Raw genomic sequence first — 13,658 nt, 5'->3', positions numbered from 1 at the left:
ATAGATCCCTCGTCTCCCGTGCCACCATCCCCGAACCCCCCTGACCCTGACCCTTCTGTTACCCCCTCCCCTGTTAATTCTCCAGTCCCCCCTCGCCCCAGGCTTTACCCGGACGGATCTCAACAGGGCAGCTATACTTTTTATTTTCGTCCAAAGGCAGGAGTGAATTCAAAGCGATTAAACATACTGCAAATTTCTGAAGACCTGACGAAGGGGTACAAGGCCGTGACCGAAATTTCCAAGGTCCGACCTAACAAGCTCCGTGTCGTGGTCAGTGATCTGGCACAGGCCAATGCTATCGCTTGCTCTGAGCTCTTCACACGCGAGTATCGCGTTTACATACCCGCACGAGACGTGGAGATCGACGGTGTCATAACCGATTCGAGTCTGTCTGTCGAGTGTATCCTAAAAAGCGCAACCGGTTGCTTCAAAAATACCGAAACACAGGCGAAGATTTTGGATTGTAAGCAATTGCGGTCCATGGCTCTCGTCGGCGGAAAAAAAGTTTACACTCCGTCAGACTCGTTTCGCGTTACGTTTGCCGGATCTGCACTCCCTAGCCACGTCTCGATCGACCGGGTTCGTCTGCCTGTGCGATTGTATGTACCCCGTGTTATGAATTGCACCAATTGCAAGCAGTTAGGCCACACAGCCGCCTACTGCTGCAATAAAGCACGATGTAGCAAGTGTGGGGAGACTCATGCGGAAGATTCTTGCAGTGTTAATGCTAAAAAATGTATTCACTGTGGGGAAAACCAGCATGAGCTCTCCACATGCCCGGTGTACATGCAGCGCAGAGATAAAATCAAGCGGTCACTTAAGGAGCGTTCAAAGCGTTCTTATGCTGAGATACTGAAGAAGACCGTGACCACTTCTACCATAACATCGAACCCCTTTGATCTGTTGTCCTCTGATGAAACCGATTCTGACGATTCATCAGCGGGAACATCTTATGCCAATCCTGAGGAGTCTAGGAAGAGGAAAAATGTTTCTTCTCCTAAACTTCCCCGTAAAGGTCCTAAGATTTCCCAAAGTGTAATGAAAAGTACGAACAAACCAAACAGTGCTGCGGAAAAACCGAAGCAAACTCCTCCTGGGCTTGCAAATTTAAAGTCCCAGAAGGAGTTCCCAGCACTGCCAGGAACATCTAAAACCCCAGTTGTTCCTTTTGCACATTCAGTTGATGAAACAAACTCTGGATTAGTGAAATTTTCTGACATTGTGGACTGGATTTTTGGAAATTTCAATGTACCCGATCCAATTAAAATTTTTCTTACCGTATTCCTCCCAACAGTTAGATCATTTTTGAAGCAGTTGACTGCCCAATGGCCCCTCCTTGCAGCGATTGTATCCTTCGATGCCTAATTCAACTGCGTATATGAAGGATTCTATCTCTGTCTTACAGTGGAATTGTAGAAGTATTTTACCAAAAATTGATTCGTTTAAAGTTTTGATAAATAAAAACAAATGCGATGCATTTTCCCTTTGTGAAACTTGGCTTACTTCAAATATTGATCTCAACTTCCATGATTTTAATATTATTCGCCTTGATCGAGACACCCCATATGATCATTCATATGATGGAGGAGTACTTTTAGGGATTAAAAAGTGCTATTCTTTCTATCGTATTAACCTCCCCTCGATTCCAGGCATCGAAGTTGTCGCATGTCAAATGACAATACAAGGTAAAGAGCTTTGTATTGCCTCAATATATATTCCTCCCAGAGCACAGGTTGGGCAACGGCTGCTCTTTGATTTAATAGAACTTCTTCCCTCGCCACGTTTGATTTTGGGAGACTTCAACTCTCATGGTGTGGCTTGGGGTTCCCCTTACAGTGATAACCGCTCCTCTTTAATCTATAACCTTTGCGATGACTTCGACATGACTATTTTAAACAACGGTGAAATGACACGTATCCCGAAACCTCCAGCGCGCCCAAGCGCTTTGGATCTATCCTTATGTTCGACGTCGCTACGGTTGGATTGCACATGGAAGGTAATCCTCGATCCTCACGGTAGCGACCATCTGCCTATTCTTATTTCAATTACAAACGGGTCAACTCGCATGCGACCAATTGACATTCCGTATGACCTCACACGGAATGTCGATTGGAAGTTATACGAGGAAATGATTTCAAAAGCGGTCGAGTCGATTCAACATCATCCACCACTTGAAGAATACAACCTCCTCGCGGGCTTGATTCTCGACGCCGCGTTGCAAGCCCAAACGAAGAAATATCCCGGCGTAACGATCAAAGAACGGCCTCCCACTCCGTGGTGGGACCAAGAGTGCTCCGATGTCTACACGCAAAGATCCGACGCGTTTTTGGCCTACCAGAAGGGAGGTATACCTGGCGACTATTTACGGTATTCGGAGCTTGATACCAAGCTTAAAAGTTTGGCTAAAGCAAAGAAACGCGGATATTGGCGTCGGTTCGTGAACGAGACGTCGAGGGAGACATCGATGAGCACTCTTTGGAACACAGCCCGAAGAATGCGGAATCGCGTAACGGTCAACGAAAGCGAGGAGTCTTCAAGTCGGTGGATATTTGATTTTGCCAGGAAAGTATGTCCGGACTCTGTTCCTGAGCAAAACATTGTTCGCGATGCGTCTCCGGGCCACGACGCGATAGAATCACCTTTTACGATGGCAGAGTTTTCAGTTGCCCTCCTGTCCTGCAACAATAACGCGCCTGGGTTAGATAGAATCAAATTCAACTTGTTGAAGAATCTACCCGGCAATGCCAAGAGGCGCTTGTTGAACTTGTTCAATAAGTTCCTGGAGCAAAACATTGTACCGCAGGATTGGAGGCAAGTGAAGGTGATCGCCATCCAAAAACCAGGGAAACCAGCTTCTGATCACAACTCTTATAGGCCGATTGCAATGCTATCCTGTATCCGGAAATTGATGGAAAAAATGATACTTCGTCGTTTAGACCATTGGGTCGAATCAAATGGTCTACTATCAGATACTCAATTTGGCTTCCGCCGTGCCAAAGGGACGAATGATTGTCTTGCGTTGCTTTCAACAGATATTCAGCTGGCGTATGCTCGCAAAGAACAAATGGCGTCTGCGTTCTTGGACATTAAGGAGGCTTTTGATTCCGTTTCTATTGACATTTTTTCGGGTAAACTTCACCGACAAGGATTTTCTCCAATTTTGAACAATTTTTTGCACAATTTGTTGTCCGAAAAGCACATGCATTTTACGCACGGCGATTTGGCAACTTTTCGCATTAGCTACATGGGTCTTCCCCAGGGCTCATGTTTAAGCCCCCTTCTTTACAACTTTCATGTAAATGACATCGACGAATGTCTGGCAAATTCATGCACGATAAGACAACTTGCAGACGACAGTGTAATCTCTGTTACAGGAGCCAAAGCAGCCGATTTGCAAGGAGCATTGCAAGATACCTTGGACAATTTGTCTGCTTGGGCTTTACAGCTAGGTATCGAATTCTCTCCGGAGAAGACTGAGATAGTAGTTTTTCCTAGGAAGCATGAACCTGCTCAGCTTCAAACACAATTAATGGGTAAAACGATTTCTCAGGTTTTGGTACACAAATATCTTGGTGTCTGGTTCGACTCTAAAGGCACCTGGGGTTGTCACGTGAGGTATCTGATGAAAAAATGTCAACAAAGAGTGAATTTTCTTCGTACAATAACCGGACAATGGTGGGGAGCCTACCCAGGAGACCTTATAAGGCTTTACCAAACAACGATACTGTCTGTTATTGAGTACGGGTGTTTCTGCTTCCGCTCCGCAGCAAACACACATTTGATCAAACTGGAGCGAATACAATATCGTTGTTTGCGTATCGCCTTGGGTTGCATGCAATCGACCCATACGATGAGTTTGGAGATCTTAGCTGGAGTACTACCATTGAAAAACCGCTTCTGGAGCCTGTCTTCTCGTATTCTTATCAAATGTGAGGTCTTGAACCGTCCCGTGATTGCAAATTTTGAATGGTTAATCGAACTTAATTCTCAAACCCGTTTTATGACATTGTATTTCAATCACATGTCCCAAAACATTAACCCTTCTTCGAATATTCCAAATCGTGTCGACTTATCAAATACTTCTGATTCTACTGTGTTTTTCGATACATCCATGACAGAAGAAACTCGTGGAATCCCGGATCATTTACGCGTGCAGCAGATCCCTAAAAAATTTTCCAATAAATATCGAAACATCAACTGCGACAATATGTACTACACTGACGGATCACTTCTTGATGGGTCGACTGGCTTCGGTATCTTCAATAACAATTTAACCGTCTATCATAAGCTCGGTAATCCTGCTTCTGTTTACGTCGCAGAATAAGCTGCAATTCAGTACACCCTAGAGATTATCGAAAAATGCCCACGGACCATTATTTCATCTTTACGGATAGTCTCAGTTCCATTGAGGCTCTCCGATCGATGAAAGATGTTAAGCACTCTCCGTATTTCCCAGGGAAAATACGGGAACATCTGAGTGCTTTATCCGAAAAATATACTCAGATTACCTTAGCGTGGGTCCCTTCTCACTGCTCGATACCGGGTAATGAGAAAGCGGACTCTTTGGCTAAGGTGGGCGCAACAAACGGTGATATTTATGAGAGATGAATTTTTCGCATTTGTACGTCAGAATACGATCATCAGTTGGCAAAATTCTTGGACCAAGGGGGAACTGGGAAGGTGGTTACATTCCATTATCCCCAAGGTATCGACGAACCCGTGGTTCAAGGGGTTGGATGTAGGTCGGGATTTCATTTGCGTGATGTCCCGGCTTATGTCCAATCACTATAGATTTGACGCGCATCTCCGTCGTGTTGGGCTCGGGGAGAGTGGTATCTGTGCCTGTGGTGAAGGTTATCACGACATAGAGCACGTTGTTTGGTCATGCCCTGTACACCGTGACGCCAGGTCTAGATTAATAGCTTCCCTGCAGGCCGAAGGTAGGCAGCCGGCTGTTCCTGTTCGTGATGTCTTGGCGAGCCGTGACCTATCCTACATGTCCCTTATATACGTTTTCCTGAAATCCATCCACGCCCCAGTTTAGTCCTGTCCCCTTCCGCCTACATCCAACCAAACGACAAGAACACGTTAAGACCCCGGATCTGGAAACAGCAATCAGACCCGCACGATACTCTCAAGGCCCGATGGAAACAAACCAATATGCCAGTCCGTAATATCTTGGCCCAGCAGCGGAACAAATTTAATATGCTGCTTACCTATGGCAATGAAAACCATCAAACAGCAAACCTGTGCTTTTAATGCAAAATATTCTAGTTTTAAGTTAGATTTAGTTTCAGCTCGTAGTCGGCAGCGAGGATAAAAAATTTGCTTTTAGTTATTAAGATACTTTAGAAAGTAAGCTACCATAATTGGCGCCGTTAAACATTGAATTTTATTTGTGCCGTGTCAAATAAACTATAGATGAAGAAAAAAAAATCAACCTTGCGCTTGGACATATGGAATTTTTGTTCTGGGAGCTGCGCAGAATCCCTTCTCACAGATGTCTCATCGTCCATTAAAATGCAGCCGTCGAATTTACACTGCTACCATTAGTTAGATATATTGTGGTATAAAGCCATCGAATTTGGTCAAGACTTTCTCATACAGCATCCTAGCGCAGCGTTTTGCAACGAGATTCTGCTTGAGAGTTCTGTTGGGGTGAACGACCGCAGGCCTTCACGCCGACAGATTCGTCGAACAGTGCTGTACGGTGCCGAGAATTTCTAGGCCAAATCGCACAGGGTAGTCCCGCGGGTCGTCCGACCTACTCTGCAGACTTTCAATCATAGCTGCTTGTCAATCATTCCACTTCTGCGGTTGCTGTTATTAGTGCGATCTAGCATTAGAGTTTCATTCAATCGTTTCAGCACGCTGTTTACGGTTAATTTGGGGAATGTTTGCACCTGACCACGCCGGTTTTTTCAACGTGAGTGTGCAAAATTTGCTCACGTCTTCCACGTTCCATCGTCGAATACTTTTGATCCACTGACTCGATTTTAATGTAAGCAAACCTTCTTAATTAATGCGCTGTCATTGATTTCTAGTAACCGTCACTAGAGGCGCCACATTAAATAGAAAGCTGCGACCAAATATTAAGTGGATCTTACTTTAATTCAGAAGTTGTGGGTGTGGTCACATTCACGAAGATTTGAGTTGAAAGTGAATCTAACTTTAATTCAGAAGTGGATCTAACTTTAATAAGTTATGGATGTGTTCCAATTCATGAAAAGCGAACAAGAGGTGTTTTATTTGACAACGAAGTTAAGGTTTTCCCATATTGACGTTATATGAACAATTTCTCAAACTATGTGCCAAATCTGAGAAAGTCTTTGACACGCATGTTCTTTTTTGATAATTTGAGATGAAATGACTCGTTTTTAATTTGAAACTGCAAGGGTCCAACGATGAAATTGTAACACAATAATCATGTTTCGTTATTTGTTAGAGTGGACGGTTATTCTAATTCATAAAACTAATATTTGTATTCAAATGATGACGAGAGTTGGAGAAAATTTGTCAAGAGTGTTTAGGTATTTCAACGTGTGATTTTTTTTTGAAAAACTTTTGTTTTATTATACTGCACATTTTGAAATGTTTTAAAGATGCAAATTTATTATGGCTGTTCTGTTCACTACTATAATAGTTTTAATTTTTACATTTTGAAAATGATTTGGAATAACAACTGCTTAAGTTAAAAAAAAAGAGAAAAATCTGTTAGCTTTAGTGGAAACTGAAAATATGTGTGCAATATTGAGTGACGATTCGGTTGAATCTAAAAAGTTATATTCTAAGATTCTCTCTTATTTTGGACTAGGTATCTGTTAAAGATTTCGAACATTTTCATTTCGTTTGGGCCGAACCCACAGCTATGAATATCTAATCATCACTTCAAAACAGTTCTTTTATCGCTAGAAGCAAAAACCTTATAATTTTTAATATTGTTGTCATCAAGGTCAGTGACTGATCATGTTACTGAAAATATTATCTCTATACCAGTGTATTTATTGTTCACCTTGTTTATGGACATTACTATGATATTTTAAAAACATAATTCGGTATGGAAACGGTTTTGAGTCTTTTTTCTGACAGTCATTTTGATATATCTACCTATTACTAACGGCCGTCTGGTCATCACATAGTCGATTGGTTTAGGCCTCTCATCAGGTGATGAGATTATAATGATGACTATGATTAAAACAGATAGGGTAGGTGAGCCAGTTATGGCAAGTGCACCAGTTATGGCTATATCGCATAAACGCAATGGTACCAGTTATGGCAATACTCCATTTAAACTCCATGGGCCATAACTGGTTCATGCCATAACTGGTACATTTTTTAGGTATTGCCATAACTGGTACTACTCCCCTATAAATATTAAATCGAAAAGATCAGTTTGCTGTATGAAAATATAACAATAGTTATTTTGTGACCTGTTATATTAAACCAGATATATGACATTTTTATTTTCCGTATTGAAATAGGTGTGTAATTTATAGTATTTTATTTCAAATGTGCGATAGTACATTTACGATTTACTCTTTAGTTTCATAGTCAATATATTAGCAATTAGGTCACCGCAAACAAGCATGCAATAAAAACTTCAATCGAATAAATCCTAAAAATAGCAATCAGAATAATAGTAAGCCAATAATAGGATACTACGTGTGCTCGCTAGTAGAACGCACTTGATGGTTCATTTAGTTAGTACACGTGCGTATGAGGTATTACAACCGCTGTTTGACATTCATTTTACTACTTCAATTCCAGCAACAAGAGCTGGCCACGGGATCCGATTCGGAACTTTTGAAAGGTGCACCGTCGTGGAACAACATGGCGCCTAAAGTTCCTGAACAAGCTGGAACAAGCACAAGTGCTCCATCTGTAAAAACACAAACCGAGGAGGAAGCCAAGGGTGTGTAATTTTCAATATGAAAGGATCTACAAATAACCATTACTTGTCTGTTCTAGCTGCTGCTGAATTAGCTGCAAAGAAGTCACGTCTGAAGCAAAGCTTAGTTAAAAGGGCACGGTCAGTGGCTATCTTTTCCCTTAAATTAAAGGAACAACGAGCGAAGCGTGCCGAGAAGGCAGCCCAGGAAGCGAGAGTATTTATCATCCTAGCACAACTTTACGTAGTATAATGTTAACATAACAATTATTCTAGGACTCCTTACCGGCGCCACCCCCTGGGGGCGAGTTATCATTGATACCGATTGAGCAGCTGATCCAGGTCGATGACGTTCTAAATCAGCGCAACCAAAATTTGCAACACTCGCACTTGGGCAGTAGTAGTAATAATCACAATAATGGCTCAGGGCATACGTAAGCAGGATGATCACGGGTACACCGAATGTCTCCCTGCTCTGTACAGACAGCTTAAACCAGGAAGCCCGTTCATTCCAACATTGTATTATTTTACCAGGCATAAATGATGTTTCAAGTGTGTCAGAATGTTAATGATGTTTGAAGAAGATGTACAGTAAGAAGTATTGGCAGAATGAATAATTATCTACGAATTTTAGTCGTATTCAGCCCATTGCTACAGTGATTCGATGTTTAGACTTCAGACATTTACAATAGTTTATATTGAACTAAGTGAGTATATATATATATAAAAGAAACTAAAATCAGGAAGGGTTTGTATTACTGCAAGAACCTCAACGAACCAGGCAAAACGTGATGAAAGGGGGGTGCGAAATGATTTTATAATTTAATTTTGTTTTTCTATTGACGCAAATTGATAAAAATGTTCAGCAAGTGTATTAGAATGTAGTATTACTATTATTACTTTAGCCGTGAAGCAAAATTTAATGTTTCTTATTTTATAATTTAGGTAAACTTAAAACACTATGCACTATCCAACCAATCGAAATTTATTTTGTTTTGCAGATACTCTGATGTAGAGTATGATTCTGCGTATGTTTAAGTGCGAAATGTTGAATAACTCAATCATTCAGCTCGTTGTGCAATGTATGTAGGTTGACTAGAAAAACGAAGGTGTGCTGGAAAAATGAAAATTACGTTGAATTTAACATAGAACAATCATTAGTTTTTTTATAGCTTGCTCAAAATATATCCAGCTTCATACGCAGTAAACTTTTAAGTGATATAAATTCTAAATTGATACAAAATAAAATAATATTCAATATTCATACCGCAGTTCATGTGCGATTTTTCGCGATTAAAAATTGAATTTTTGATATGTTTTTCAGCAGAAGTTAAGTTTCCTATGCTAAATCATTTAGTTCAACGCTGACAATATTTTTGTGACTGACCAGGTCAACATTTTTTCGAAGCCTTGATATACAGTTCAAAAGATCAAAATGTTCGAAATTGATGATTTATTATAAATTGTTATTATAATATCAGTACGCAGCATTATGAATATAGTTTGCTTGGTAACTCGATATTTCTTTAAGCAAAAATCAGTATTTAGCAAAGTAATCATAAGCCTCTGAAAGACTGTTAGCAGCAAAGTTGAACGAATATGAAAAAAACTAATTCCGTCAAGTCAATTAAGCCAGACATGCATAATGAGCAACAGAAGCAGTGCAGTTAAATTAATACCGTCTTTGCATATCCAGCCGAATAAGCGAACCATTCTCACCGGACCTACACATCCAAACGTTTGAGAGCTGCAACCTGAGCACAAGTCTTGTACTGAATTAGTAAACTAAACGTTATATACAAATCTATACCTATCACACTATTAATCCTATCGTCAACAGTTCACTTTCCATTCTAGTATTACAGTTTCGATAATGTAATTTATTAATAATACATTCACGTACAAATCAGTCATCTTGTAGAATTTGATAACATACATCCTCTAACACTGATTCTATGTACATTCTAAAGCTAGGCATAGGTGGAAAAAGCACCAGTACATTGTTGCGATACTTATTTCTATTTCGCAAAACTTATCGAAACTATCATATAAATGCACATTCATACATTTTACCCAACAATATTTTGACCATAACCACAGTTCTGGTAACAATATTTCTTTCAGTACCCAATACAGTACTCGTGTATAATCAGTCGGTGCAAGATCTATTTGATTTGTGAATGAATTGGTCCATGAAACAAAAAAAAAAAAAAAAACAAAGAATAAAAATAAGCCCCTGTTATAATGATAAGCTCATAGATTAGTTATGACAGCGCGAACGAGAAGGAGGAAAAGGTTGACTAGTTAAAACTAAATATTGGTCATAAACTGTACATTCTAAAAATTAGGAAATAAAATGTTGATGTTAATTGAATAAGTCGTCAGGTTTATTTGCAAATTGAATGTATCAAATTCATCGTCCACTCTCCGTCCGTCCCCTATGTAACAATAAGTAACATTCGATATGACTCCCCCCCCCCCCTAAATTACGCAACGCTGAACAACCTGCCCCTCTGAAAATTTTCAATTTTGAGCAAACATCACAGTTACGTAACTGTTTAAACTATAACCCCCCTTCCCTCTATGTAATAATAAGTAATTTGTGTACAACACCTAACAGTTTCATTCAAGGTTGTCAGCTATACGGGCTGGAATCCCCCACGCATTTCGTACTTGCTTTTTGAAGTGTCCGCAAATAAAATAAGGAGAACTTGAAAAAACCTGTAATACGAATCTTCTGTAAAATGCGAAGGCAACCAATGCACCACAGTGGGGCGACTCCATACAAAGGCTGGCCAAGCAAAAAAAGTGTCGATAAATGCGACAAAAACTTGGTATTTACATAACTTTGGGGCGCTGAACACGAATTTGGCATCCATTTTTTGTTTGGGGCCGTCCATAAAGCACGAAAGCCAATTTTAATATTTTTTAGCCCTTGTTTCCTTTTTTATAGAATTATATGATCTTTGACCACAAGTAGTGCCACCGGGCGTCCTTCCCATTGAAAAAAACAAAAACGTAATTTATGGACTACCCCTCGAACTAAACAAATTTTGCCTAAATATATATATTTTTTAAATAAACTAAAACAACATAAGTAATACAAACTAATTACAAATTGAAAAAATCATCAACAGCATCATCATCTTTCGCTGTAACCGCTTAAATCTCGCGTTGAATTGTTTCCAGAAAATTTGAAGTTCATTATACTTATCAGCAGGAAAAAGGTCTTTCGCTGCAATTTTCATTTCTTCTAGTAATTTTCGATGTTTCATTGTTTCATATATAGGTTATCTTCCTGATCCGGTTTCTATGGTTGAAAGAGGACATTTAAATACATGTATAACACCATGAATTGACAACTTACTAGACATTGAATTAGGTGGTGCCGCTGAAGTTGAAGGCTCCATAATAAAATTCAACGAATTTATGAATTTGAAAACTAAGACACTGGAATGACACAACGTTCTAAATGAATACGAAAAGATGCGGAGGGCGACGACTGTTCTTTGTTTTTTTCTCATAAAGCAAAATGTGTGCTTTACTTTTGTATGCAAACGAGTGCGAAGCAAAAGCAATCTTCAAACGGGCTATTGTTGGCCGGAGTTTGATAGTATGAATTTGCTGCTAATATTTGACACTTCAATCAGTTTAACGAATTTAATGATCATAAATTGAAAAGGGCTGAATGTTTTTAGTATTGTTTTAAATTTGCAGAAAGTGATAAAGTTTGAGATAATTAAAATTTCAGATTTGTTTACTGTTTTCTTGTTTAACACTTATTTTATAATTTTTCATTGATAAATTTTGTGATTTTTGCCCAAATTTATATTTTATCCTTACGGATTGAGTACGATATCATAAATTTTCATTAATGGGGTATCATGGTTTTGATTAAAATTAATCCTGGATGAAATTTCAACTTCAAAAATAAAAACTAAAAAAATCTGCTATCGCTTTTTTCATTAAAGTGACAATTTGCGCAGTTTTGCCCAGCAGCGGACAGTATGCATTTGAAAGCTTACGTTTTTACCTAAATTTTGAATGTAGTCACAACCGTGGCAAACTGCGGCAACTAAACTTTTAAGCTACTTTTCTACAAAAAATCACGTATTTTTTAATTTTTTCTAGTGTCACGCCTACTATGACCAAATTTTACAATATCAAATGAAAAGGGTTTGTTTTGCACAATATTTACAACAACTTTTCCTTTGACGTCAAAAAAATCCAAGCTATCATTGAAGCTACAGAGCGTTTCAAAGTAATGTACTTTTTTCAAGAAAAAGACAAAAACCGTCAGTTCGCCAAGCTTTGAAAAGTCATAAAAAATTCAGATTTTATGATATTGCGTCCAAATTTTGGATTTAGACACTTGAATGTTAAAGCAATAAAGTAAAAATATTATGAAACAGCTAACGAAAAAAATTTTTTTCGGCTGATGGCCAGCGATTCCCCACTGTGCAATGGTTTGTTCTGAATTTTATAAACTTTATAATCTGACAGACAGCTATCCAGGAAGTACGTGATCGAAAACGGGAGGACGTGAATAACTGGCAGTAGATCCTATTGCGGATACTTCATTTAAGTATCACATCAACTACAGTGGTGGCGTGGAAGCAGAAAAAGAATTCGGTTTCCTGCTAATAAGCAAATCATTGATTTATCAGTGAGCGTATATGCGTGATGAGAATTAAGAGCAATTCTTCAACTACAGCCTGACCGATGACGATGATTAACCCGACGATGAGAAGGAGGAGTTCTATGAGAGTGAATGCCCAAAACACGACATCAAGATTGTCTTTAAAAATGCCATTGTACAGGTCGTCCAGGAAGGCTTCTTTCACCCTGTAATTGGTAGAGCAAACCTTCATTCCTCTACGAACGACAATGGTGTGAGGCCTATTAATTTCGCGGCAGTCAGAGGATGGCTATCATGAAAGCACACCTGGATGCACTAAAAATGGGGAGGCCTGTTCAACACAGTCTGGACAGCCACGTCCAATAACTGGTTCGACGCCGAGTATCAGCGAGCGATGGATGAGAAGAACCGCACTAGAGTTCACACGTTGGCTACGGCTGAGACGCCTCAGCGAAGAGAGATATCGAGCAGATAGAGCAGCTGAAAAGACACTCCAGCCCCGAAAGAAACGTCAGTATTGGGAGCGTGTTCTTGCGAAGGTGGAAGTGCGCAGACGATGCGATGAGCTTCTACAAGGAGCTGTAACGTGACAGCCCCTGTCATTTTTTATTTATTTCCATGGATGAGGAAGAAAGCAACGAAGGCGCTGAGGAACTAAGGCAGCTGGGAAGGACGGCATTGAATGAGTTATGGCCGATTTTACTCGAACATAGTTTCCCAACAAAGCTTATTAGACTGATACCCTTGACGGCTCCACATCACGCGTTAGGGAAGTCGGTGAGATATGGCTAGATATCGTAACGTTAGATGCTTTGAAGCAGGTGCTTTACGAAAGACTGGCATGCAAAGAAGTGGCACCATCATTACGAAGTCTCATAAGCTCCTAGGTTTTGCGGTGGATCTATCAAAATGAAATACATGGTGGCTTGTGCACAGCGTGTTTATTAACAAAGTATTTTGAAACCTGGAAATTGATAAAAAAAATTGAAACCCGTAAATCAATGCGACCAGAAATAAATAAATTAATAAAACTCAGTCAGTGTAACTTGGGTCGTGGCCGCGATTTCACATTAATTACGAAGGCATTCAAATGCTCTAAAATCTGGCTGCCAAACACTCAGCTTTATCTAC

General features: G+C 39.8%; 1 protein-coding gene across 6 annotated transcripts in view; it reads left to right on the top strand.

The window, feature by feature from the left end:
* The window catches only part of LOC129732798 (anoctamin-8), a 77,843-nt gene extending 67,578 nt beyond the window's left edge, over window positions 1-10,265 (top strand). For all 6 annotated transcript variants that reach the window (XM_055694061.1, XM_055694058.1, XM_055694057.1 and 3 more), the window contains 3 exons: window positions 7,768-7,912; window positions 7,969-8,105; window positions 8,165-10,265. In XM_055694061.1, coding sequence (XP_055550036.1) covers window positions 7,768-7,912; window positions 7,969-8,105; window positions 8,165-8,326 — 444 coding nt within the window. In that variant the 3' untranslated portion in view covers window positions 8,327-10,265. The remainder of the gene's footprint in view (window positions 1-7,767; window positions 7,913-7,968; window positions 8,106-8,164) is intronic.
* The last annotated feature ends 3,393 nt before the right edge of the window (window positions 10,266-13,658 follow it).

The sequence above is a fragment of the Wyeomyia smithii genome, chromosome 3, assembly GCF_029784165.1.
Source record: "Wyeomyia smithii strain HCP4-BCI-WySm-NY-G18 chromosome 3, ASM2978416v1, whole genome shotgun sequence".
NCBI lineage: Eukaryota > Metazoa > Arthropoda > Insecta > Diptera > Culicidae > Wyeomyia > Wyeomyia smithii.
The sequence above is the reverse complement of the archived record's forward strand: the minus strand, read 5'-3'. Positions and strand labels throughout refer to the sequence as shown.